At 51.9% G+C, this 24,224-nt stretch overlaps 2 protein-coding genes across 7 annotated transcripts; one reads left to right on the forward strand and one right to left on the reverse strand.

Annotated features, from left to right (window-relative positions):
- Window positions 1–2,741: 2,741 nt before the first annotated feature.
- Window positions 2,742–12,797, forward strand: LOC144943899 (uncharacterized). Of its 2 annotated transcripts, none has more exons than XM_078871745.1 (8): window positions 2,742–3,061; window positions 4,454–4,940; window positions 5,371–5,805; window positions 6,993–7,463; window positions 8,564–8,641; window positions 8,754–8,861; window positions 10,292–10,396; window positions 11,187–12,797. In XM_078871745.1, the coding sequence occupies exons 2-8, from the start codon at window positions 4,463–4,465 to the stop codon at window positions 11,615–11,617; spliced, it is 2,106 nt and encodes a 701-aa protein (XP_078727871.1). In that variant the 5' UTR covers window positions 2,742–3,061; window positions 4,454–4,462; the 3' UTR covers window positions 11,618–12,797. The 2 variants fall into 2 exon arrangements, with proteins under 2 accessions (XP_078727871.1, XP_078727870.1); XM_078871744.1 differs by having other exon boundaries at window positions 2,742–3,039; window positions 11,187–12,796.
- A 1,087-nt stretch (window positions 12,798–13,884) lies between these two features.
- BDH2 (3-hydroxybutyrate dehydrogenase 2) lies at window positions 13,885–20,863 on the reverse strand. Of its 5 annotated transcripts, none has more exons than XM_078871749.1 (10): window positions 20,746–20,863; window positions 19,934–20,006; window positions 18,403–18,481; window positions 17,542–17,638; window positions 16,717–16,825; window positions 16,351–16,411; window positions 15,999–16,112; window positions 15,539–15,597; window positions 14,762–14,854; window positions 13,885–14,069 (listed from the first exon to the last, which is right to left on the reverse strand). In XM_078871749.1, exons 1-10 carry the CDS (start codon window positions 20,808–20,810, stop codon window positions 14,016–14,018), a joined length of 804 nt encoding a protein of 267 aa, XP_078727875.1. In that variant the 5' UTR covers window positions 20,811–20,863; the 3' UTR covers window positions 13,885–14,015. The 5 variants fall into 5 exon arrangements, with proteins under 5 accessions (XP_078727875.1, XP_078727872.1, XP_078727873.1 ...); XM_078871746.1 differs by having other exon boundaries at window positions 17,542–17,643; window positions 20,589–20,835; XM_078871747.1 differs by having other exon boundaries at window positions 20,680–20,810.
- Between the last annotated feature and the right edge of the window lie 3,361 nt (window positions 20,864–24,224).

The following is a 24,224-nucleotide window of genomic DNA, read 5'->3' on the forward strand; positions in this document are numbered from 1 at the left end:
GGCAGTGAGATGCTTGTGTTGTGGAAATGGTAATTTCACAGCGCTGCCCATTGCAGATGTTACCAGACCCCACGTCCATCACCTGAGCCCATCACCTGAGCACGATGACATTACTTGCACTTCACATGCTCTGAACAAACAACACACGACTGCATCAGAACAAATAACAGTTTCCTTTTTACAATAACAAATCAAGATACCTAATTTAAATACTTGTAATAAACATCAGTCCTGAAATGCATCTATTAGGTTTCTGATGTGTAGTGAAGGTAAATCGAAGCATTAAAAAAAAACTAAGCTGGACGTCAGTTGTGGAAAAACTAACAGTTGGGGGAAGCTACCACAGAGCAAACACATCTCAGATGCAGCAGCTTCTCCACGTGCGTCAACGCCACATGCAAAACAGCAGCAGCAGCAGGGCTGGGCTATCTCAGCAGGTCAAGCAGCTCATCGGTCGAACCAATGGACAATTGTAGCCAGAGTTCGGCAGATCCTGGCATACCACTGCAGTGTCCTCCCGAGACGTTGATCAGGGCACTACTCGATGCTTTTGAGGGCACCTGATGTGCGCTTTTTATCACATTTTTGTGGCAGCGATTTTTGGATGGGTGACCACACCAATATGGACAAATTGCCTCCATGACCTGCAAGGCATGGGGAGGCTCTCATCCAGCAGTGGATAGACAAAAGGCAGCCGTGCAGCTGCGCTCTGGGAATAGATGGGAGACGACAGGTAAGGATCCTGAGTGAAGTAAAGTGCAGCTGGGCGGGTGCATTGTGGTCTTGAAGACTGGATTAAAATGAACCATCGGAGGGGTTAACTCTCTCTTCCTCGGGCAAAAAATAAAAACGATGCGTCTGAAATCTGTTCTGTAAGCTTAAATGTAAGAAAATGTTTAAACATTCAAGGCGTATACGGTGTCCTAATGAGTGCCATGCTGTGGGCATGGCAGCTGTTGTTCGGGATTGTTACCATCGCTCCTCCTGCATCCGCTGCCTGGAGGACAACCCCTATGCAACATGGCCCCATGCAACGTGGCCCCTATGCAACATGGCCCCCATGCAACGTGGTCCCTATGCAACATGGCCCCCATGCAACGTGGCCCCTATGCAACATGGCCCCCATGCAACATGGCCCCCATGCAACGTGGCTGGCATGACGATCTCGCTCTGCGCTTCAGCCAGCTTGTGGCTGGGTTAAGTATTTGCACTCAGTGTTGATTTTGTTTTTAACACAAATTTCGTCTGCTGATGTGTTATCAGTTCATGTTTTACATTTGCAATCGATTTATAAGGGGTCCTAACGACTCCGAATATTTGCTAATTTTACCATGTTTAATTGTGTTAACGCCCTTATTGAATGGGAGTTAGTAGAAGTCTTATCTCTAACATTAATTAAATAATTCTGTACTCAGCCCCCAGGTTCGTAATCCCATGTTTGGTGAGCAGATGACAATGCCTACTTAGAATGCCATCTTACTAGGCGTGGGAGTGTAGCTAGAATTGGACCCTGGAGATGTGCCAGTTGAGCGACAAACGTTGTTTGGCTCAGGAATCTAATGCGTACATACGAGTAGCAGGCGAATTGTCCACTCAGCTATTGTATAATTCCTCATCAATTTGAATTTTGGCATCGCAAAAGCGTGCAGGAGGGTGGCAGAGTGGGGAGGCCCTCATCCAGCAGTGGAGATAGTGAGGAGGTCGTCATCCAGCAGTGGAGAGAGTGGGGAGGTCGTCATCCAGCAGTGGAGATCGTGGGGAGGTCGTCATCCAGCAGTGGAGATCGTGGGGAGGTCGTCATCCAGCAGTGGAGAGAGTGGGGAGGTCGTCATCCAGCAGTGGAGAGAGTGGGGAGGTCGTCATCCAGCAGTGGAGAGAGTGGGGAGGTCGTCATCCAGCAGTGGAGAGAGTGGGGAGGTCGTCATCCAGCAGTGGAGAGAGTGGGGAGGTCGTCATCCAGCAGTGGAGATAGTGGGGAGGTCGTCATCCAGCAGTGGAGAGAGTGGGGAGGCCCTCATCCAGCAGTGGAGATAGTGGGGAGGTCGTCATCCAGCAGTGGAGATCGTGGGGAGGTCGTCATCCAGCAGTGGAGAGAGTGGGGAGGTCGTCATCCAGCAGTGGAGATCGTGGGGAGGTCGTCATCCAGCAGTGGAGAGAGTGGGGAGGTCGTCATCCAGCAGTGGAGATCGTGGGGAGGTCGTCATCCAGCAGTGGAGAGAGTGGGGAGGTCGTCATCCAGCAGTGGAGATCGTGGGGAGGTCGTCATCCAGCAGTGGAGAGAGTGGGGAGGTCGTCATCCAGCAGTGGAGATCGTGGGGAGGTCGTCATCCAGCAGTGGAGATCGTGGGGAGGTCGTCATCCAGCAGTGGAGATCGTGGGGAGGTCGTCATCCAGCAGTGGAGAGAGTGGGGAGGTCGTCATCCAGCAGTGGAGATCGTGGGGAGGTCGTCATCCAGCAGTGGAGAGAGTGGGGAGGTCGTCATCCAGCAGTGGAGAGAGTGGGGAGGTCGTCATCCAGCAGTGGAGATCGTGGGGAGGTCGTCATCCAGCAGTGGAGATCGTGGGGAGGTCGTCATCCAGCAGTGGAGAGAGTGGGGAGGTCGTCATCCAGCAGTGGAGAATCGTTGAGTTTCAGCTTTCTACAGTAGCAGGGACATTAACGAGCTTCAAATCTAGACATTAACGATTTACGCCCAAGCGATTCATAAAATCGTCACTATTGTATCTCTAAAACGATCCGTGAATCGATCCGGGTTTACTTCGCGACGATGCGACGCGGAAACTCCGCGTAGGCAAGGCGCGCGGATCGACAACAAGCGATTCTGCGCGCGCGATCCGATGCGCACATCGCAGGGCAGGGAATCGACGAAGCTGTTCCGCTAATCTCTGGTGGAGGTGCGGGGTCTCCACGACGCTTGGGGCTCATCAGCACGGCGCCTCCACCCGCCTCGCTCATCAGCACGGCGCCTCCACCCGCCTCGCTCATCAGCACGGCGGCACCGCCACCTCTCCTGGGCTGTGCGCGTCTCGCCGACCCAGGTGCGTCCCGCACAGCCGCGAGGTGATCACACAGCGTGTGAACACAGTGAACACGTCACACTGCCCCGTGAACACGACACACTACCCCGTGAACACGACACACTACCCCGTGAACACGCCACACTGCCCCGTGAACACGACACACTACCCCGTGAACACGACACACTACCCCGTGAACACGACACACCGCCCCGTGAACACGACACACCGCCCCGTGAACACGTCACACTGCCCCGTGAACACGACACACCGCCCCGTGAACACGACACACCGCCCCGTGAACACGACACACCGCCCCGTGAACACGACACACCGCCCCGTGAACACGTCACACTGCCCCGTGAACACGACACACCGCCCCGTGAACACGACACACCGCCCCGTGAACACGACACACCGCCCCGTGAACACGACACACTACCCCGTGAACACCGTGAACACAGTGAACACGGCGCTGGGCGCAGGTTCACAGACGTATCACATCCGACGGATGCACAGGTGCGAGTTCTCACTGCCAGCCCCGTCCCACACTCGAGTTATCCGACAGCTCCAGCCGATCGAAACGTAATCCCGGCGCGTTCTTCCTCGTGTCTTCATTTGCGGATAAGAGGCAGAGAGATGTGTAGAGTACCTGGGGCAGCTTTTGAAAGCAGACCGTGATCAAAGCGACACAATAAGCTTGCAATATTTTAGGACAAAGGAGAGGTAGCCCAAGAGTACATCCACCACGGAGAAGGAGTAACGAACCCAGCTTGTGTGCAGCTGCTACATGGATTCTTTCGTCACAAGATCTTGGCAGAATGACCGCTTGGGGAGACGTTCATTAAACGGTGGAGAGATCTCGGCTGATGACAATGCCTCAAGCCAGGTGCCTGCGAGGCGATGGCGGCTGCTGTGATTGGCTGTACGTGTGCCCTGCTGTGATTGGCTGTACGTGTGCCCTGCTGTGCATTTCTTGAATACCGGGGCAGTGCCTGGATGCTCACATGTGCTGATGCTCTTGAGCAGAGCCGTGCACCAACTGCACTCGGTGGATGATGTTTATGTGGATCGCAAGAGGCCACTCGCTACCTTGAAGGTGTTAGCAGGGTTTTGGTTACTCTCATAAATGCGGAGGTTGTGGGGGCACGTTAAAACCAAAACCTGGTCTTCATGATTTTCATTTGGTTGAATTGTGTTTCCACAATTGACAGGCATGTACAGTGTAGCAGCAAAGCAGTCCATCTTGATGGAGAACATATTCTCCTTGCAAACAGATCATTAAAATCTCCAAGATGGTGTGCTAGGCCTGTTGTGGTGGGCTCGTCGTACAAGAGAAAGATCGTGAGTCTGGTGGTTTCTACGACAAAGATAAGGGAGACGTTGCGATATAAATATTTGAACGGTTATTGACGATCAGTGTTCTCTTCTCCAGGGCTGAAGCATGGCGACAGACTCGTCGTCAGACCTCCCTACGTGGTGGAAGGGGCAGGGCATCAGTGCGGAGGTGGCCCAGGCCATGGACTCGGAGCTGGGGATCCGCAACTACGGGACGCTGCGCGCGTGTGCCGACGACGGGCAAGTCGGGCAAGAGGTGCTGGCCACGGCACGCGACCGCCTGCCCTTCGGTTTCTACGCCGTCCTGCGCCAGGTGCTGAGAACCATGCAGAGCGCCGGCGCCATCAGGGCACGGTCGGACGCGGCCTTGCCCCGAGTGGACACGGCGCTGGGAAGCCTGCTCGATGTGCTGGTCACTCTGCTGAGCACGCTGAGTCAGGAGCTCCTGCTGACCGAGAAGAGGCTGAGCGCCATGGGCAGCGGGATGCCCTCCGACAGCGAGTCTCAGGACGCAGCAGCGGCACGTTCGGAAGACATTTGTGGAGAACAACCTTGCCTGACAGAAACTCGGCGTTCCAGTGAAGGTCAGTCCTGTACTCGAGTACAAATGAAAACTTTCGTTTCCATGATTTTGCTCGTAACTTGTTTTTACAGGAGTAGGGCAGGCCTTTCCCAGAAATTCATGTTTGCTTCGCCTGAATTCTAGAGTAGAATTTAGACCAGCCACAGAAAGGAAACCATCCAGAATTGAGGCTTCTGCCGAATTGGGATACAACTTGCGCTCTCAACATGGAGAGTTATGGGGGGGGGGACTCGATTCTGACACAGAACCAGAACATATACTTTCCTTGCAACATCTTGCGTCCTTGTTCTTCGGTTTGTGACTTTAACGTTCACGCCAATCTTTATTCATTGTTTATGTTCTGCCACAGGGGTATGGTATTGTGCACTGCGTTTTCAGTGGCCGGGTCCTTCCCTGCAGTTTATATGTCGGTGTTGTCTTTAATTAAATAGGCCCCGACGCTGGCAACCTCGACGAGCCGAGCGCAGACTTCCCCACGTGGCTCAAGACGCAGGGGCTGAGCACCGAGGAGGCCGCGGGCTCCGGGCCGCGCGAGAGCGGGGCCGGCGATGGCCGTGGGGTCACGGTGGAGCCGCAGGGCACGGCGAGCGAGCGCCCGCCCTCGCGGCTCCACGAGGCCGCGCTGCAGCAGCTCGCGCAGGCCGCACGCGCCACCGGGAATGACGGCGGCGGTGAGGGAACGCAATCGGAGGCTGCGGTGCCGCGGACCGACGCGGACCTGGGCAGCCTCCTCGACGCGCTGGTCGCTCTGCTGAGCAGAGTCAACCATGAGCTGCTGCTCTCCGCACAGAAGCTGGGCACCATTGATCTCTGTGCGGAGTCCTGTGCCACTGCTGCCGTCACTCCCAAGGGCTCTACGGACGAAGGTGACCGACGATCACCAATAAGGCGTGTCCTGGAAAGTGTTGATGAATTTACGTAAATCAAGTGCATCATTGGCATCATTGGTGTCATTGTCGAGCATATAAATAACATTGATAAACTACACTAACCAAGTCATTTGCCAACTTGATGCAAAATAACTGATAATGTAAATAGCTTTTGGTTGGAATCCTATTGTGAAATATGTTTGTGCATCTGGCAAACATGCGATATTTAAATACTATTGGATGCCCCCCAGTCCAGCAGCTCTGGTTGCAGAGGCAGGTCACCGGCTGGGGAGGTGAAGGAGCAGGGGATCAAGTTCCACATTGATTTTGTGTCACCAGGTGAGCAGTCAAGAGACCCAGGATAGGAGTCTCATTTGCAAGAGTGACCTGGGTCACCAAAGTGACAAAAGCCAACACCAAACAGAGTACAACAATAAAGTAGCGCAATCAGAACAAAAACATTACTATTATATTCCCTGCAGCTCAAATCGGCTCAGCCAGATCACTTCCAGATTGATCACAACACAAATCATGAATTAGGCAGAGATATTAGGGGGATTAGCAAGTTAATGTCATGTCTATGTGTAACACCGCTTGTGTTGCGATGGAAACGTCGTGATATATTTATTATTATTTTATTTTTCTACCTACGTGACTTTACCGAAAGAACCAAAGAGTATAAACTACGATTGTTTTGCTCTTTTCTCCAAAAAAAAGAGTGACTGGGAATAAACTCTCGCAAGTGCAGAAAACAGACCAAGTTGTACAGATGCTTAGCAGTGAGAATTCAAGCAATTTAACTTAATCAGTGTATAAACAATTGTATATGTACCTGGTCCTGGGGTCCCTCTATACCAGCCTGCACTCAACAGCGTGGTGAAGTAATGTCCAAACAAGCCTCATCCCGACACTGGGGAGGGGAGGCCTTCACCCACCAGTGCATTGACAACGAGCTGTATTTTGTGTAAGTTAATTTACCCTGGAAAGGTTCGCCAAGTCTCAAGACAAATTTAAAGAGGGTTCTAGATTGGGGTGTTTGGGCACTCGGTGAGTGTTTTGCATGTGGGACAGAACCCGTACGTACAATGGGACATCACTTAAAAATACACACGGCGGCTAGGTCACGGCCGCTCTACCGGCCGCCCCGTTATGAGCGCCTCTTGGTGTCGTGTTTGTCGTGGCAGGCAATCACGGTGGGGCGCTGGTGGAGCCGAGCCCGGACTTCCCCGCGTGGCTCAAGGCGCAGGGCGTGACCGCCGAGGAGGAGGCCGCGGTCTCCGAGCCGCGCGAGCGCCAGGGGGCCGGCGATGGCCACGGGGCCGGCGGCGATGGCCATGGGGTCGCGGTGGAGCCGCTGGGCCCGGCGTGCGAGCCCCCGCCCTCGCAGTTTCACGCCACGCTGCAGCAGCTCGCCCAGGCCGCGCGCGCGGCGCCGGGGAAGACGGATCCGGCGCTGGGCAGCCTGCTCGCCGTGCTCGTATCGCTGCTGGGCAGGCTGAGTAACGAGCTCGCGCTGTCCGTGCAGAAGCTGTGCTCCATAGAGGGGGCGGCGAGCGGAGAGGCCCAAGGCTGGGCTCCGAGGACTGATGATCCCGAGAGAAATCAACACCAAGACCTCCAGCTCAGAGAGCCACCCGACACGGACGGATACTCAAGTCAGTTTCCGCAGCTCTTCGCGTTGATCCCATGCCCCCCACGCGTCTTGTTATTGGCCTTCAGGAAAACTTAAGACTGCTGATTTTTACGTTTGCTTTCATTTAACTTGGCGAGTCCTTTGTCCTAATGTCCTGCAGCTGCTGCTGCCTTTACTGATTGTTGTAGGAGCAGTTGTGCCATTTCATTCACTTGGCATCACCACATTGGCCAAAGTGTACACACGTGGGATACACAAGTACCCGCGTGTCTGTCTATAGCTCAAGGGCACCACGTCGTCACGGCTTTTCATACCGTAAATGGTTTCCTACATAAACTTACAGTTGATTTAGGCGTTTAGTGATTTCGATACAATCTTGATAAAAAATACATGTAATATTTACGGGTAGCTTTGCCATTAGTGCCATCACTGATGTGATGTTAGTTGTGCTGCTTGGTGGCACGTGCTGCGTATGAACACTGCAACACGCAGTTCCACTTTGTATTATTGCTCATCCATAGCAACGAGAAAGATATGGCAGTCTTGGGTGATTTTTAAAATCTCCGTACGAGGGAGCCGCGAATGTAGGTGATTGGGGGTTGTAAAGGTCACAAAGACCGTGATCTTGTGAAAGCCGAGGGAATGGCAGCACTGCTCGATTGTTTACTGTGGTAGTGCAAAGGTGAAGCAGTGTCACATGAGACCTGTGGCACGGTTTGATGTTAAACCTGGTTTTGGAAAACACGCTCAGGCATTTCATGCCTCTTCTTGGGACCAATCGCCTCATCTGCTGAGACACCCTTGTCTTGTCAGGAGATGGTCCACAGGACATAATGAAAAAACATAAATGGCTGGTCATGCACTTATTACTAATCAGCTGGCAACAAAAAATGGGGTATATTTTTATATTCATTGGAACTATAATAACATTGGACATGTGTGTCCTTGGGTCATTTTCTTTTGGACTCTCAGACTCTGAAAGTTTTTACAAACATGTTAACTTCGTTGGGAGTAACTTTCAAGGGTGGTTGTGTGTGGTCTCTACTCAGCCAGTGTCTGGCTGCCTGCTGCAGGACGTGCTGAGCACAATTGTTCCATTGTTTCTCTTTTTCTCTTTCGCAGAAACAGTTGCGAGGTTTAAATGTTCCGAATGGCAGCCTTCAGTCCCGGAAGTGGAAGAGGAGTGGAGTCAGCCTCCAGGTCGGCTCCCAGAGTCGTGCAAACTCACACCAACTTACTAACAAATGTCTTGCGTGATGTTGATGAACACATGCTCTTTCATTGCATTTGATGATGCACTCTTTTATAACAGATGGCTATGTTGGAATTTCTAAAGACGATTTTGTTAGAAAGAAAAGAAGAAGAGCTATGCACGAGCGGTGGCAGGGAGTTTCCGTGAAAGCTGAAGCAAGTTTTTCAGGTAAGAGTGGCAGTGGGGGTAGTGATGATGATTGCCTTCATCATGCGCGCGCAAGTGATACAGCCGCCCTCCTTTACGCTGGTGGAGTAAGCGACTTTCATTTCCCATCTCGACACATTTTAAAGGGCACCTCAGCTGCAGCTGTCACTGTGGGCACAAGGTGATTTAGCACCTGGCCTGCAATCGGCCTGCCAGTAGGGGGCGTGGATTGTGAAGTGTCATCCCATTGTGCCAGCAACTTCACAACTGTGTCATTTTCATAGCTCGACACTTTCCCCGTTGCGCAGGGCTTTGCTTGTGGTGCATTGTTAATGCACAAGCATGGTGACTCAGAAGGCTTGCCACACAACCATGCCGCATACCCCACTCACGGAGGATGGGGTGTTCACCTCCCCTACTCTCACCAAATGTCGTGGTTTCCACTACAAGGGAAGGACTCGGAGCAAACCCTACTTGTCTCACATTGGAAACAATTTAGATTGTTGATTTTTTTACATGTTTCTATGTTGACTTTCAACACATTTTTCACCAAATCTGTGAAAAATCTGCTTTTGGAGTTGGCAATGTCAACATGTGAGCAACGTAAACGAGTGTTAATGTAAGGCCTGTCGTGTTTTCACCTTGCATTGGGGCTTCAGCAGAAGTCATTGGTTGCTGGAGTGGAGCATCTGTGGTGGCGAGGGCGGGATAGAATGAGATGAGAGGGAGAGGTAGGCAGCGACGAGCCCATGGATGACCTCGAACACGGCGAGTGCGATCCTTCGAATTGGGATCCAGTGGAAGGATCGGAGTATTGGGGTAATGTGGTCTCGTTTACAGGTGCAGGTGAAAAGTCTGCCAGTGGCATTTTTGAGTTGTCTCAAGGGATTTGGGGAGGCAGTAGAGCAGAGAGTTGCAGGAGTCGAGTGAGACCGCGCTGAAGGCACGGACAAGGGTCGGGCACGGACAAGGGTCGGGCACGGACAAGGGTCGGGCACGGACAAGGGTCCGTGCCTTCATTGTAGGAGATGTTGCACAGGGTTGGGGTGTGTGGGAAGAGAATGAGAGAGCTCGGGGTCAATGACCACTCCATGTTTGCAGTGCTTTTCCAGCGTCGTGTCAGAGTTTAGGATGTACAGGCTCAATTTGGAGTTTTTACCATGAGTGGAATGTTGGCCACATTTAGCTGGAGGAAGTTACAACCATTCCGAGACCACATCAAGGCCGGATGAGAGTGGACAGAGGCGGGGTTTATGGCGTCAGTGGTGATGCAGCGTTGCGTGTCCTCGGCATCGACGTGATGGTCGACATTAAAACCAGAGATTAATTTGCCAAGTGGGAGATGTAATGAGAAGAGCAGGAGGCCTCGTTAAGACATTCGTGATGGTAATTTGTGTGGCGTTCAATAATGGTTCATGTATTAATTTCATGTCAACCCTCTTCTATGACAGATGCTACTGGCTTCCAGAAAGACAATTTCATCAGACAGAAGAGAAGGAAGACTACCCACAACAGGTGGAAAGAAGTGGAGGTTAAGACAGAAACTGGCTTTACAGGTGAGATAGTACTCATGTTGCATGGGCTGCCTTTGATATTTGATAGTTTGAATTGATTACAGTTTTTCAGATAATTTGCAATTTTATCTCCCAAACTCATGAATGCACCTTGCTACCAATCCCATGCGTGTGGGATTGGTATCAGGCGGCTCTTTACTTTGACGAATTCCACAAGGCCTTGGTGATTGAGAGGCAGTGCGCTTGCGAGAGTCAAACTGCTTTGTCTTTAGTTTGTAGTCCTTTCTCCGCACCTGCAGATTAACACGTTTGGCTATGTACAGTGCGAAAGAAGTTTAACAAACATCAACTAGTCATAGCTGTAGGAAATAATGAGGTGATGAGACCTTTTTCTGGGGATTTGAGAGCACTGGTTGTGGGCCTTAGGATGAACACAGCTTCACTGCACCTGGGATTTAAATCGGTGTCAAAAATGTGGCGTCTCATCAGTGTTTTGCCAGAGACACGAACAGCTGAATTTACTGGAATATCCACATTTCAGTTCATGCCGTGCGACGGGAGGGAGAAAACGAATAATCATAGACGACATGGCAGGATATCCCAGGTGATGTGGAGGGAGGGAAGTTCAGGATCAACTTGGATTGTGGTATTGCAGGATTGTAAGGGGGGATGGTGATGTGGGAAGGGCTTCATTCAGCAGTGGATAGATTATGGCTGTGGATTTATTGTAAGGGATGTGTGTGTACTTTTGAAAGGATGACGTAACAAACCGTACTCTACTTTGTTTAATCGTGCCGAATGCTAACCCCATTCCCGCATGGCTGCGCTCCAGGGAAACCGTACGTGTGCGAGGAGTGTGGAAAAGGCTTCACCAAGATGTCCAACCTGAAGATGCATCAGAAGACGCACACTGGAGAGAGGCCGTACGTGTGCAAGGAATGCGGAAAGGCGTTCTCCAGGATCTCCCACCTCCAGAGCCACCAGATGATCCACACGGGAGAGAGGCCGTACATGTGCGAGGAGTGCGGAAAGGGGTTTTCTCGCATCTCCACCCTGAAAACTCATCAGAGGACGCACACCGGCGAGAGGCCATTCGTGTGCCAGGAGTGTGGGAAAGCTTTCCAGGTTATTTCCAACTTAAAGATGCATCAGAGGACACACACTGGAGAGAAGCCCTATGTATGCGAAGAGTGTGGGAAAGGCTTTTCCCAGTTTTGCCATTTGAAGACTCACCAGAAGACGCACCAGCAGACAGTCAAATGAGTTGCTGCGAGCATTAAATGTAGGAGGTTTATAGTTTATTTATTTAATATCGTGATGCTCTGGGAGCGAATGAAAGAATGCTTATTTATTCCAATCTGAGCAAACTATTTTGTTTATGCGACTAGATGCTATTGATGCATCTATGTATTTGTGTTCAGGTGAAGCCTTTTACATTTTAACAATGCTCGTAGAGTCGGTACAAATAATCTCGTGTGTAAGACTCTAAAACTCGTGAATTGTGGGTTCCGTGACCCTACCATGGGAATTGACTGCGAGTGGTGGTCGTTCTGCACTAAGAGCGGTCCTCACGAAGGAGGGAGGGACCCCTCGGGAGCCCGCGTGACACAGGGTCGGTTTGCAGCTTCACAAGGAACACCACGCACGGGTCGGAGACGCACAACATCTGTAGTTAAGGTGTTTGCCCCACACAGGCTGGGTGGAACTCTGCTCCAGCAGCACTTTTTATGGCGTTCCACTCTTCTAAAGCAAGCTGAGACGGGTTACAAAACACAGCGCCGTTGTGGAGAACGTTAATACAATAACGCCTCCTCCCACGTGTCTCTACGTAAAATACACACAAGTAGTTTTTACAGAACCTATCGGCTGCATAGCCTTCTGGGAGTACTTGAGACCGTGATGATTATGGTGACAACCAGAAGCACTTGATGTTATTAATGTGTGAACCACATTTTGTCACGGGATGAAAAAAACTGAAACTTAAGTATTCCCACCCACTCGTCTTCTATGAAAGAGAAGTCGCAGTTTTGTGCTGGTGAGAGCTGTCGGGACAAAGCGAGTGCACAGGAACTCGTCCTCGTGCGTCCCTGGGACCTGCAGTCCTTCAGCAACGGTACCAACTGCATGTAACTTTATAACGACCATTCCACAGTGGGACCAAGCAGATGGGCAACGTGTCTGTAATGGTCTGTTTGGCAGTAGAATGAAGTTTGATGCAGCAAATACTCGTGCAAGAAACGTGCTGCCATTGTTGCAGTTTATACAGTTGCTGCAATATAACCAGAATTTCATGGTTTTACATTAGGGACGTGTTATTTGTGTACATATAAGTGCACCGTTTTGCTAAATTCGAATTTTACAGTATGTGGTTTGGCGTTTATATAACATGTGTGGTTACTAGATCCAACCATAATAAAAAACTTGGCGTATAGATAATGAAGCATCGTGTGGTTATGCATCATTAGTTGGCTGTCGTCCCTAAACGGTGTCATAGGAGCCACAGACGCCGGCCTGCAACTACGTGCTCTGAATGCCCACGACCCGACAACACAAGCGGCTACGCGGTTTGCTTACGGAGTGAACAAGTTCAACCTTACCCACGGCTTGCGGGAGAGGGATGGACACAGGATCGGCCGTTCCTGCCATCTCAACCCTGGCATGGCCTGCAGCTTGATGCACCTGTGGGTGTTGCCATGTTTCCCATCGGCAGTCCGATTCAACGCCTCACTGAAACCGGCCTGCAGCGTCCCTCAATTACTTCAGATTGGTCGCCCACAGCTTTGAAATGAAATGAGGAAATTAGTAACCTAATATTTAACAAAACTATTTCACAGTTGTGTGAACAAGGAGAGCCCTGGGGAGTGAAGACTCCAGCCTGGTGTCAGGGTTGTACACATCTTTCTCTTTTTCATTACAGGCTCAGGGCAGGGCTACTCGGGTAGACACAGTGTTCTCATGCTAATCTTAAATCCACGGGTCGTGTGAAAAGCAATATTTTTTTAATCCCAAATTTGTCTCATCTACAACGAAACCGACGTGAGGATTTAATTCTGGCTGTGTGGCTGCTGCCACCACGGCAGGGCGATACGAGACTGCAGTTATTTTGTTCACAAGCGATTTTAATTTTCCAGTTCCATGTATATAGAGTAACAAAACCGTGTATTCAATTTATAAATGTTTTCAAACAAAACTTTACGAAGATCCGACTCCTGCCCTGGCCCTTCTAAACTCAATCATTCCTGACCTCCTTCCCAGGCCTCCAGACCTCAACAAAAGGGCATCTCAGTCACTCTCGTGGACCTTCTCATCTGTATGCAACACCCCCACACCAGCTCATGTGCATTCACAATGGTCCTCATGACCTTCACAATGATCTTCCTGAAATGGCAATGTGCCAACAACTCCGTCTCCATCACTGCTAATACCCCTGTGTCTCTTCACTGTGTGACAAATAGGCGCAAGTGCTGTGCAGTGTCAGAAGATCGGCCATGGCATCGACTCTGAAACCAAGCATGACAAGAGGCAATATATGCAGATTGCTTTAATTACATTGCAGAAATGATCATAACTTGTGTCATTACATTGGGGATATAATTGCACTACAAATTTAAAATATGCTTGCAATGAAAATCTGATTATGTAAGGCAAATGTTAATCTTCTTCACAGGCTCCATCCCCCATCAATCACCATCTCATTCCCAGTAACGTAGGCAGACTGCAGCAAAAAATGAAATATGCATAATTAAACATAATCCGTACTTTGGTAATGCAGGCCTAAACCCACGCAGGGGTAGATACTGTTGGGTGTGCCCAGGACATCCCATTTCCTGGTGGCACTCGTGCGTGCAGGAATAATTATGTTTGCGCTTCATTAGCCAATTACGTTGAATTGCGCTTATCTGTGTCATGCCACGTGACAGCCTCCCATGTATACTTTTACAGTGAGCAGTGGGACCACCCTGCGTTGGAGAACGTCCCTGGAAGACGAAGTCTCCACTACAGGAGGCCTTCTCGTCCAGGCTCAGGATTGGGGGAGGGCCCAAAAGCTGGGTGGTGCACGAGGAAGTGCACCAGATTTTTCAAAAGTAGTTTTCTGAATGACATTTCACCAACGCTCTGTAAAATTTTACTTTTTGCACAAAATCAGTGTTCTAACATTCTGACAGGCAGTGATATAGCACGGGGAATGTTATAACATAAGCAGTTTTTCACACAATATGCTGGCAAAGGCATGAAATACCCAAATATATCACAGCCACTGATGACGATACATTGGCATTGCTGTTAGTGATTTAAAGCAAGGGGAATATTTAATGGCCAAGGTATTTTATTCGACTGCGTTGAAAAGTGATTGTATAATTGATCACATTGGATATACCTTTGAGTTACACTCTCGCTTGAGCGTACCTCGTCAGAAGCCAAATAGACACAGAGGTGAGCCACCTCCTCTGGCTTGGCGAGCCGTCCGCTCTTCTGCCTCGCCATGAAGTCCTGCCTCGCCTGCATCGCATCCAACAACACGGCACGGACTCACTCCAGGTCTCTGTGTCTCTCAACTTCAACTCAATCATGTGGTCAACGTCGAGCCACGAGGCAGAGACGTTTCCCTTCACAACTCTCCAAAGCACAGGTACAAAGGCCATTTTGTGATCATAAAGCTTTTAATTCTGGTGAATATACTTTATACGTATAAACCAACTCATTCTCAAGAGCCTTCATATCACCAAGTATGCGACAGGCTACCATTAAACATCGTTGGTCTTTGATTATACAAATTAGTGATGAAATAAAATTAAGGAATTCAGATTAGCACAAAATGAGGCATAACGCTTGTCATAAGCATGGTTTTATGGCTTCAGGGTGCAGGAGACAATGGTCCTTGAGTCATGGCCATGCACTTTCTGGCTGCGAGACAAACTCGTGACAAGAGAACGCAATACATTGAGCACAATCACAAATCATTCTTATTCTGAAATAAATAAATCTTGTTTACTAATGCAGATTTCATCCTATTTGTGAAGGATGCAGAAAAGCAAACCCAATTTCGATTGTGAGATTGAGATTCACTGGAGGTGCTCTGCCATTCCCCTGGTGGTACCGATGTACTCGACAGCGCAAGTGTGTCTCTCCACCTAAGTGTCAAGAGTGTCACTCGGTAACACTTAAACACAGCTGAGTTTCTACCTTTTCTGGGTCAGGCTGGGCATTGATGCGCTCTTGCAGTGACGGAGTGTCCACCGTGCCTGCAAGAGAACAACCCGACAACGCGTGTCACTCAATCCCATCACAAGACTCAAGCGGAACGGCATCTTCCAATTCAGCTGTTATTTCACAAGTGTGGCTATGTCACTTTTCTGACAAGATCGGTCGACTCGAACACTGACGATTGTGTCTTACACAAGACTCCGGGACAACAGCATTGAGGCAGCACGAAGGGAAGGTGAGCGTGAACCCTGTCATATGGAGCTCTAGCCTGATTGAAGTGAGGACATTTAGAATTACTTTGACAGCAAGGCCTTGATAGAAGTAAAAAGACTCGCAAGATCCAGGCAAAGGCCTAACTGGTCCTCAAGGGGGCCTGAAGAAATGGCCTGGTCTTGTGAACGAAGGGATTAGAACGCTGTTCAGAACGAACTTCACTCACCAGGACAGACAGCATTGCAGCGAATGCCTTCCGTTAAAAAGTCCGCAGCCACAGATTTTGTGAGTCCTATGATGGCCGCCTTCGAGGTGCTGTACACACAGCGGTTGGCCACGCCTGCGAGCACACAGACAAGGGCGAGTTGAACACCAAGCAGCCAGCAACCTTGAGAAGATCCACCGCCACCCATAACCAGAGGTTCCTATCAATAGCAAGGCACTGCTCCACACTGGCCCACTTTTTAGACAATTCAGTGAAGTGTAAATTTAAATGGGATACCTTACCCAATTCCACAAATAACAATATAGCACAGGAAACAAATTGACATGAATAAGTCTCGGTCATTTATTCTCACCTTTGATGCTGGATGCCACAGATGCCATGTTGATGATGGAGCCCGACTTCTGAGCCAGCATCTGCATGAAAGGAACCAACATGGGTTCTGGGAAATTGGTCGATTGTTGAATCCATAACCGGAGGCCATGATATTCGTCAGCTGACAGACTCTCCGTATGCCCTATACCCCTGACCTCGCAATAGCCGAGTGCCTCATCACACCAACCAGCCATCTCGAGATTCTTGGTGTCCTATTCGATTAGAACCTGAGTTTCGACTTTCATATTTAGTTCATTGTCAGGATTTCCAATCACCAATGTTGGTCAAGGCACCAGTGAACACATCTGGGTAAACAGCTCACATCCACGTTCAATGTTCAGGGTACCTTGGGTAGGAACGCACGGATCATGTAGTAAATCCCCTTAACGTTGAGGTTCATGGTGAAATCCCAGTCGTTGTCCTCGCAGTCCAAAATAGTTCCATGGTGGACAAACCTGTGCAGAGTACAATAATAAATGAGCACCTAATCAAACTGCGTGTGCTCCAGGGTGTTAAGAGTGGAATGGTTGCGTGTAGATGAATGGTTTACAAGTCGGCCAAGGACGATGTGGTCATGCTGCACCCGGCTCGCAATCGGAAGGCTGCGAGAGTTCACATCGTAGCCACGGCTTTCAGGGACGCTTATCTGGTCAATGAAATAAGTGCCACTTTTTTGGAAGTCAGCGGAGGTCGTCTTGGGTCACGCCGAATCTCCACCACTGATTCAAGGTGCCATCGCAGACGAGTGCCGCCCAATTGGGCAGACAACTGTAAGACATTGTCCAATAGTTTTATGTTGCCAGTGCGAGATTGTGCGTAAGCAAGTAATCGACATTGATCTATTTCACCACGATTCTGATGAGACTTATTTTAAATCAGTCCAGAGAGCAGGGGACACATTTTGTCTCGGTATGGTTTATAAGGCGCAATCCGACTGCTTTTGTAAAAATCTATATCAAATGACATTTCGACAATTTTAACTATTACTGAGTTGATATGAGGTTTTATTACAGAGACAAACACAAATTAAGTGCAAGCCTCGTGTTGATGAATATATTGGGAATCAGTGTCGTCTGGTTTATATTAGAACGTTCTTGGGATGCCCAGTGAAGGTCCAGTTAGAGTGTGACGTATGCACGACGATACGGGCTCATTCTTGCATTGTCAGTACCCTGCACAGTTGAACAAGACGTCCACTTTGTCAATCTTGGCAGCAAGAGCCTCGATCTGATCCTTGCTCGTCACATTCAGGACTCCAACTTCTATGCCTGCACTTCGCCATATTCCAACGCAAAGAGGTACAATGCATTATCCATCTAATTTATATTACTTTACAAATAACTCTCCATACAGTGCCAGCCAAGGGGATCGTCTGACCATACTTCACCATGCTGGTCAGTGTGGCCTGGGGAAAGGGGGGAGAATCCCATAAAGTACCCCTTTGTAGCAAGTGAACAGTGGTTATCCTGTGGAGAGAATGGCTCAGTAGGACGTGTATTTCCACCCGTGGCTCAGGTGCAGAGTTGAGCACCGCTCACCACCAACACAAGCAAGAAGACGGCACTTTGAATCACTGGTTTCTGTGTGTGGTTATGCACGTACGAAGGAATGGTAATTTTACTCATTAAACAAGATGATCCAAGTATCTGCTTTAATCAAATCACCTGGAATGTACCTGTATCTCATCGGATCTCAGAAATAGGACTGGACCTGCATAGTACTGGGATGGGGGTCACCGGGCATAATAGGTGGCCAGCAGAAGGCAATACAGCAATATCATATTTGACTGTACTCCGTGCCGATGCTCCCCACCTATACGAACGTGAAGGATAAAGTATCGTCAAACAATTCCCACGAGCCACAGAGTGCGGACAGTCCCCCAGCCCGCAGTGGACTGACTAAAGGCTGTCCGTGCACACCTAAGTCCACGTACGGTATGAAGACAGGCGTAAAAAAAAAAAACTTGGCACCTCCGTGTTTATTTATGACCCTCAAAGTGACAAGTCTACAATTTGTGCATGTGATTGCGTACCTGGAATTTGCTCCAACTCCTTCAGGGCTTCCCCATTGATGTCTGTGGCAATCACCTTGGCCCCTTCTTTCGCAAATGCCTGTGGTGTTTTTGCAAGCGGTGAGGGAAGCGGCCATATGCAGTGGTGTGTGCATTAGTAGATTGGCCGCATAAGCTCCAAAAAGCACAACGATGCCCATCCTATTAAGAGGATAACAATGAGTTGCAACCGGACTTGCAAGGTAAACCAGCATCTGCAATCTGCGGGTTTTGCCGTCGGAGCAAGACGGAATCTTAAAACTGTAAAAACTGTCAACTGCAATAACCAGGGCCCTTGTGTAGGGTCAGCACTCTTGAGGTTGGTGGAGGAGGCAGGAGGTGAGAGACAAGATTAGATTGACGAGCAACGAAGTGAATATTTGGTCAGAGCCGTCCCTAGGCTACAGCAATCGCCCCGGGCCCGCGCTCTTGTAGGGGGGGGGGGGCGCTTCGACGTCACAGTGCCAGATGTAATACTTCCGATTTAGTGTGAAGGCGTCGGGGGGCCCACACAGTGGGATTTCCCACGGCCCCGCACTCCCCAACGGACGGCGCTGGATGTGGTCGAGGGTGCGATGGGGACCCGAGAGTGGGGAGTGAGTGGGGAGAGAGTGGGGAGTGAGGGAGTGGGTGGGGAGAGAGTGGGGAGAGAGTGGGGAGTGGGTGGGGAGTGAGTGGGGAGTGGGTGGAGAGTGAGTGGGGAGAGAGTGGGGAGTGGGTGGGGAGTGGGGAGTGAGGGAGTGGGTGGGGAGAGAGTGGGGAGTGAGTGGGGAGTGGGTGGGGAGTGAGTGGGTAGTGGGTGGGGAGAGAGTGGTGAGTGAGTGGGGAGAGAGTGGTGAGTGAGAGTGGGGAGTGAGTGGTGAGTGAGTGGGGAGTGGGTGGTGAGTGGGGAGTGGGTGGTGAGTGAGTGGTGAGTGGGGAGTGAGTGGTGAGTGAGTGGTGAGTGAGTGGGGAGTGGGTGGTGAGTGGGGAGTGGGTGGTGAGTGAGTGGTGAGTGGGGAGTGAGTGGGGAGTGAGTGGGGAGTGAGTGGTGAGTGAGTGGTGAGTGGGGAGTGAGTGGTGAGTGAGTGGGGAGTGGGGAGTGAGTGGTGAGTGGGTGGGGAGTGAGTGGTGAGTGGGGAGTGAGTGGTGAGTGGGGAGTGAGTGGTGAGTGAGTGGTGAGTGGGGAGTGAGTGGTGAGTGAGTGGGGAGTGAGTGGTGAGTGGGTGGGGAGTGAGTGGTGAGTGGGGAGTGAGTGGTGAGTGGGGAGTGAGTGAGTGGTGAGTGGGTGGGGAGTTAGTGGTGAGTGGGGAGTGAGTGGTGAGTGAGTGGGGAGTGAGTGGTGAGTGGGTGGGGAGTGAGTGGTGAGTGAGTGGTGAGTGGGTGGGGAGTGAGTGGTGAGTGGGGAGTGAGTGGTGAGTGAGTGGGGAGTGGGGAGTAAGTGGTGAGTGAGTGGGGAGTGAGTGGTGAGTGGGTGGGGTCCATTGGATGAATGCGCCTCCACCGCACGCGCGTCTGCCGGGGCGGCACTCACGATGGCGCAGGCCCTGCCGATGCCCTGTCCCGCGGCGGAGAGGACCACCACCTTCCCGTCGAGGCGGCCCATCCTGTGGCGCCGCGTACACGCGGATGGGACACAGTGACACGGCCTCGTGTCACCCCGGGGAGGTGGACGACACACAGGGAACACGATACTCCCCGTGCCCCCCGAGGCCAGTCAGCGTACTCCACTCTGAAGTGCCCAATCGTACGGGAAGGCCATTCGATATATGGCTGACATGACGCAATAAGTCGTTCCGCAAAACATAACTGAGCGTAACTTACCACCCTTGTATCACTCCACTGCTGGATCTCGACCTCCCCATGTCACGTGGCTATTTGACCATACTTCACCATGCCCGTCAGTGCGGCCCAGTAAAGAGGGTGCCCAGGGCCGGTTCAGGTCTCACTGCCACTGGCGTAGCCACGGACAATCGTCGGACACGGCTCACTGGCAGATACCACATTGCACCAACCACTGCGTCACCGTTCCCCACAATTAATACATTTCATGTGTGATTATCGGCGTTCTCAGGGGAGAAAAACTCTTGTCTATACGATTACATCTTTCAAATAATGGATGACTGAGATACAATTAGACTTAAAGACACACCGCGTGTGACAATGCGAGCAGATTGTATGGAACCTACAAGGGGAGAAGTTCCTCTCCGATAGCGTGGGTGCAGCGCGTGCAGTCTCTCTCGTGTGGCCCAATGACATTCGGGTGCAGCAGACAGAGACCGGTGGTGGTGGTGGTTGCGGGTCTCTGCGGCGGGCTGCAGGTAAACAGAGCGCCGCCGAACGCACCTGGCCCAGAGCAGCCCCGGAAGCGCGGCGCCCCGTCTCGGCCTCTCCTCAGGCCCCGTGTCCATACAAGGGCAGGCCCCGCTCACGCCCCGCCCCTCGAGTCGTGTTCTTATCGGTGATTGGCTGCTGCTGTCGGTTCTTCCCCACCCTCCACCCCCCCCCCCACGGCGACGCGTGTCAATCACGAGCCATGTGACGCGCGCGAGGCTGTGGTCACGTGACGTCGGTGGCGTGATATGACGCGCGGGGCGGAGTCACGTGACGTCCCCGTGACGCACGCGCGAGGCGGGAGTCACGAGGCCGCGTGACGGGGGGGGGTGGAGACGCAGCCGCCTCGGGGTCACCGCGACTTGCCGCCTGCCCCCCACCCCACCCCACCCCGCCGCTTCACCATCACGGGACAGAACGTGTCCGGGCTGTCACGTGGTCGTAAAATAACATGCTGAGCTGAAACATTGCGAAGGCGCATCCGCGTGTCACCATGGCAGCAACTAATGTTTAAAATCCGAACGCGAACTCATTCACGTGTTGGCCGCTCGTCCCGGCTGCTGATGCCGCCGCTTTTGACCCTCGTTACCACGGCGACCGCCGTTCCAGGAAAAGTAAACAACCCCGGTTGCTGCGGCGACGACGCGCGTCCTTGCGCACGTGGTCACCACGTGACCCCCCGCGGCGCGCGCGCGCTGCACCTGGCGGGGCGGGGTCCCCGAGTCGTGTCCCCGCCCCCCCCCGGTGCCCCCCCCCCCCCCCCGGTGTCCCGCCCCCTCCCGTCGGGCTGACAGGAAGCGGCGCGCGCCACGCACGGGGCGCGACACGCGGAGTCGCTCGGCATGGCGGGCTCGCGGCGCCTCTCTGCGCTCTACACGCAGTACCTGCTCGTCACGGCGCTCTACATGCTCGAGCCCTGGGAGCGCGCCGCCTTCAGTATCCTCCCGCTGCGGACATCGGGACCCCCCCCAGCTCCCTCGACCGCGCGGCGCTCTCACGGCTCCTTCCTCGTGCCCCTCTCCCTGCTCACTGGTTCCCCACTTCCGACTCGCGCCCTCCATGCACCCTCGCCTTGCTCTCGTCACTCTCTTCGCTCGAGTCGCCTCTCGCTCGAGTCGCCTCTCGCTCCCACTCTCTGCTCTCACCATCCACACGCGACTCTGCTGGCTGAGCTGTTAAGTTGAGGACACTGCGAATGAATGCGTGAGAGAGAGAGAGGACAGCGCGAGTCTGGCTTGCTGGGCCGTGGGCGCGGGGAGGTGTTGGGTGCGAGCAGTCGTTGGCGCTGTGCGCTCTGCTAGTAAACTGAAGTACACTCTGAAGTACACTCTGAAGTACACTCTGAAGTACACTCTGAAGTACACACTGAAGTACACACTCAAGTACACTCTGAACTCGACTCGCCCTCACGCCCGCGAGGGTTCCACAGGGCTCTGTCCCCGCGTGTAATAGCAGCAGCAGCACTGCGAGAGCCACGGCAGCGCTGCGGGCAAGGGCTCCGATTGCGATGTCGAGGTACGCTGCTGCTGCCCACGACGGGAGGGCTTCAACAGGGAGAGAGTTCGTGTCGTCCTTCTGTCCCCCCCCCTCGTTGTGTGTCTACGTCGTGAACGTCGCAGCGTGCGCTGTAGCCAGCCGTGCTAATCGGAGGTGCGGCCTGCAGTGTTTGCCCACACGGACTTGAGTTTGGGTTGCACTGCGCTACTGTTGCTTGTCTTTAATGTCCAATATCTCTGCGGGTGTCCGCGTGTACGCATCTGTCTGTGGGGTTACCCTACGATGCACAGTGTGGGCAGCATGGCCACAGTCACACTGCTCGCTGTGTCTCTTGCTCTCGCCTCGGCCCTCAGGGGCCTCAAATGGACGTCGTTTGAAGTCCGTGAGGTCTGGTGGTGGTGGTGCTGAGGAGGAGGAGGAGTGGGGAGCGTGAGGCACACGCCAAGAGCCGTGACGATGTCCTGAAGCTCGTGCCGCACAGCCTGTGCAGTGGTGATAAAGTGACTGTGATTATTGTGGAGAGTGATGAGTGCTGTGTTAAGTGATTGAGTGTAGGATCGGGGTGTGTTGGTTGTGATGGTGATGGTTATTATGGGATTAGCAGGATCGGTCGTGTGGCGGTTCGCTCGCTGCGCGACGAACCCTTAACACTCGAGGTCCATTTACAATCACGGCCAACACCAGTGACGATTATTTGAACCAGTCTTGGGCCTCTCCCCTCGGTCGACTCAGCCTCAAATGAGTACCTGGTGTGACGAGACAAAGGCGGTCGAGCGCGGTGCTGGCCACAACATCCCCCCCATCATGTACCATGCCGTCCTTCATAGGTGCTCGCTAACAGCACTTGTCCCAACAGTGTGTTAAGGCTATAAAGAAGGGAGTTTTGGTCTATGGTTCACCATAGGTTTGTGGTGGGAGCGATGTAAGTCAATATTTGTGGCGAGTGATGATTCTGCTGTGAGAGCGGGCTGGGTGTGCTGAGTGCTGGTTCTGACTGCATTGGGGCATCCCCGCCATGAGAGGGGGGGGGGGTGACTCACCCAACCTGTTCTTGGGTAATGTCACCTGAGCTTGGGTCTTGCTTTGTTGGCCCGCACTCTCTTCCGCGAGTCGTGAGAGAGGTGGCTTCCTTATCGCCGCTGTGGACGACGCGTCTGGGAGGCTGCATGGCAAGTGCAGCCTTAGCAGGATGAGACAATTGCGGGTAAATTGAATTGAGGATAATAAGATTAGTCGCACGTGATGCCTCTGTCACTGTGATCAAAGGGAAGCCACGTGGTGCTCCACCCTGTCCATAAAAATCACGTGCTGCAGGAGTAAGATGTCGAGGAGGCTTTCTGTTTCTCACCGAAGCTGAGTGAATAAATTACGCGAGGTCCTTTGGCAGGGGCGTGCGGATCAGAAGCCGTTCTCAGCACCTCCCTTGGCAAGCTAACCGCGCGTGGCTTGTGGCACGAGTTAAACTCATGACATGACAGCGTCTGATTGGGAATGCATCGCTGTTAAATACTTCGTTGCTTCTGAACAAGCACGTTTTGCTGCCCATGGTGGATCAAACGGTGCCCATCTGAGTCGTCTCTTGACGTTCAACCTCATCACTGGAGTTACAAAGTAATGTGAAATATTTCTTTGTAGCTGCTCCTTGCATTATAGTAGCAAATCTTCCACTCGAGGCGTCAGTTGTCTAATTTGCATACAGATTTGCATTCACAATTTCCTTCTTTTGCATTCCGTTTGAAAAATATCAACAGGCTACGATTGTATTGTTTAGTGTTTACCGTTCCACGGCATCCGTGTAGCTGAGTGGACTCCACTCGGTCCACCAGGGTCCGCGTGTTGTATTGGTGCTATCATTGCTGATGGGTTGTACCTCGCTGCATTCACAGATTCCTAATATCATTGCACGAAAAACCAAAACAGGTGTTCCTTTTTAGAACTCCTAAACGTACACAATGTACACAAGTATGACGTAGAGTACATAATTTATACTCAAG

Source organism: Lampetra fluviatilis, chromosome 33, assembly GCF_964198595.1.
Source record: "Lampetra fluviatilis chromosome 33, kcLamFluv1.1, whole genome shotgun sequence".
NCBI lineage: Eukaryota > Metazoa > Chordata > Hyperoartia > Petromyzontiformes > Petromyzontidae > Lampetra > Lampetra fluviatilis.

What these genes read in the sequence shown, in the direction of transcription:
- LOC144943899 (XM_078871745.1), top strand. Translation starts at nt 4,463, where the DNA reads ATGGCGACAGACTCGTCGTCAGACCTCCCTACGTGGTGGAAGGGGCAG. An exon ending in CGACACGGACGGATACTCAA is followed by an intron (nt 7,464 to 8,563) that starts GTCAGTTTCCGC and finishes TCTCTTTCGCAG; the next exon opens with AAACAGTTGCGAGGTTTAAA. An exon ending in GACAGAAACTGGCTTTACAG is followed by an intron (nt 10,397 to 11,186) that starts GTGAGATAGTAC and finishes GCTGCGCTCCAG; the next exon opens with GGAAACCGTACGTGTGCGAG.
- BDH2 (XM_078871746.1), bottom strand. Translation starts at nt 20,810, where the DNA reads ATGGACACGGGGCCTGAGGAGAGGCCGAGACGGGGCGCCGCGCTTCCG. An exon ending in GGAGAGGAACTTCTCCCCTT is followed by an intron (nt 20,007 to 20,588) that starts GTAGGTTCCATA and finishes GCGGCGCCACAG; the next exon opens with GATGGGCCGCCTCGACGGGA. An exon ending in TCCGTGCGTTCCTACCCAAG is followed by an intron (nt 16,412 to 16,716) that starts GTACCCTGAACA and finishes CCTTTCATGCAG; the next exon opens with ATGCTGGCTCAGAAGTCGGG.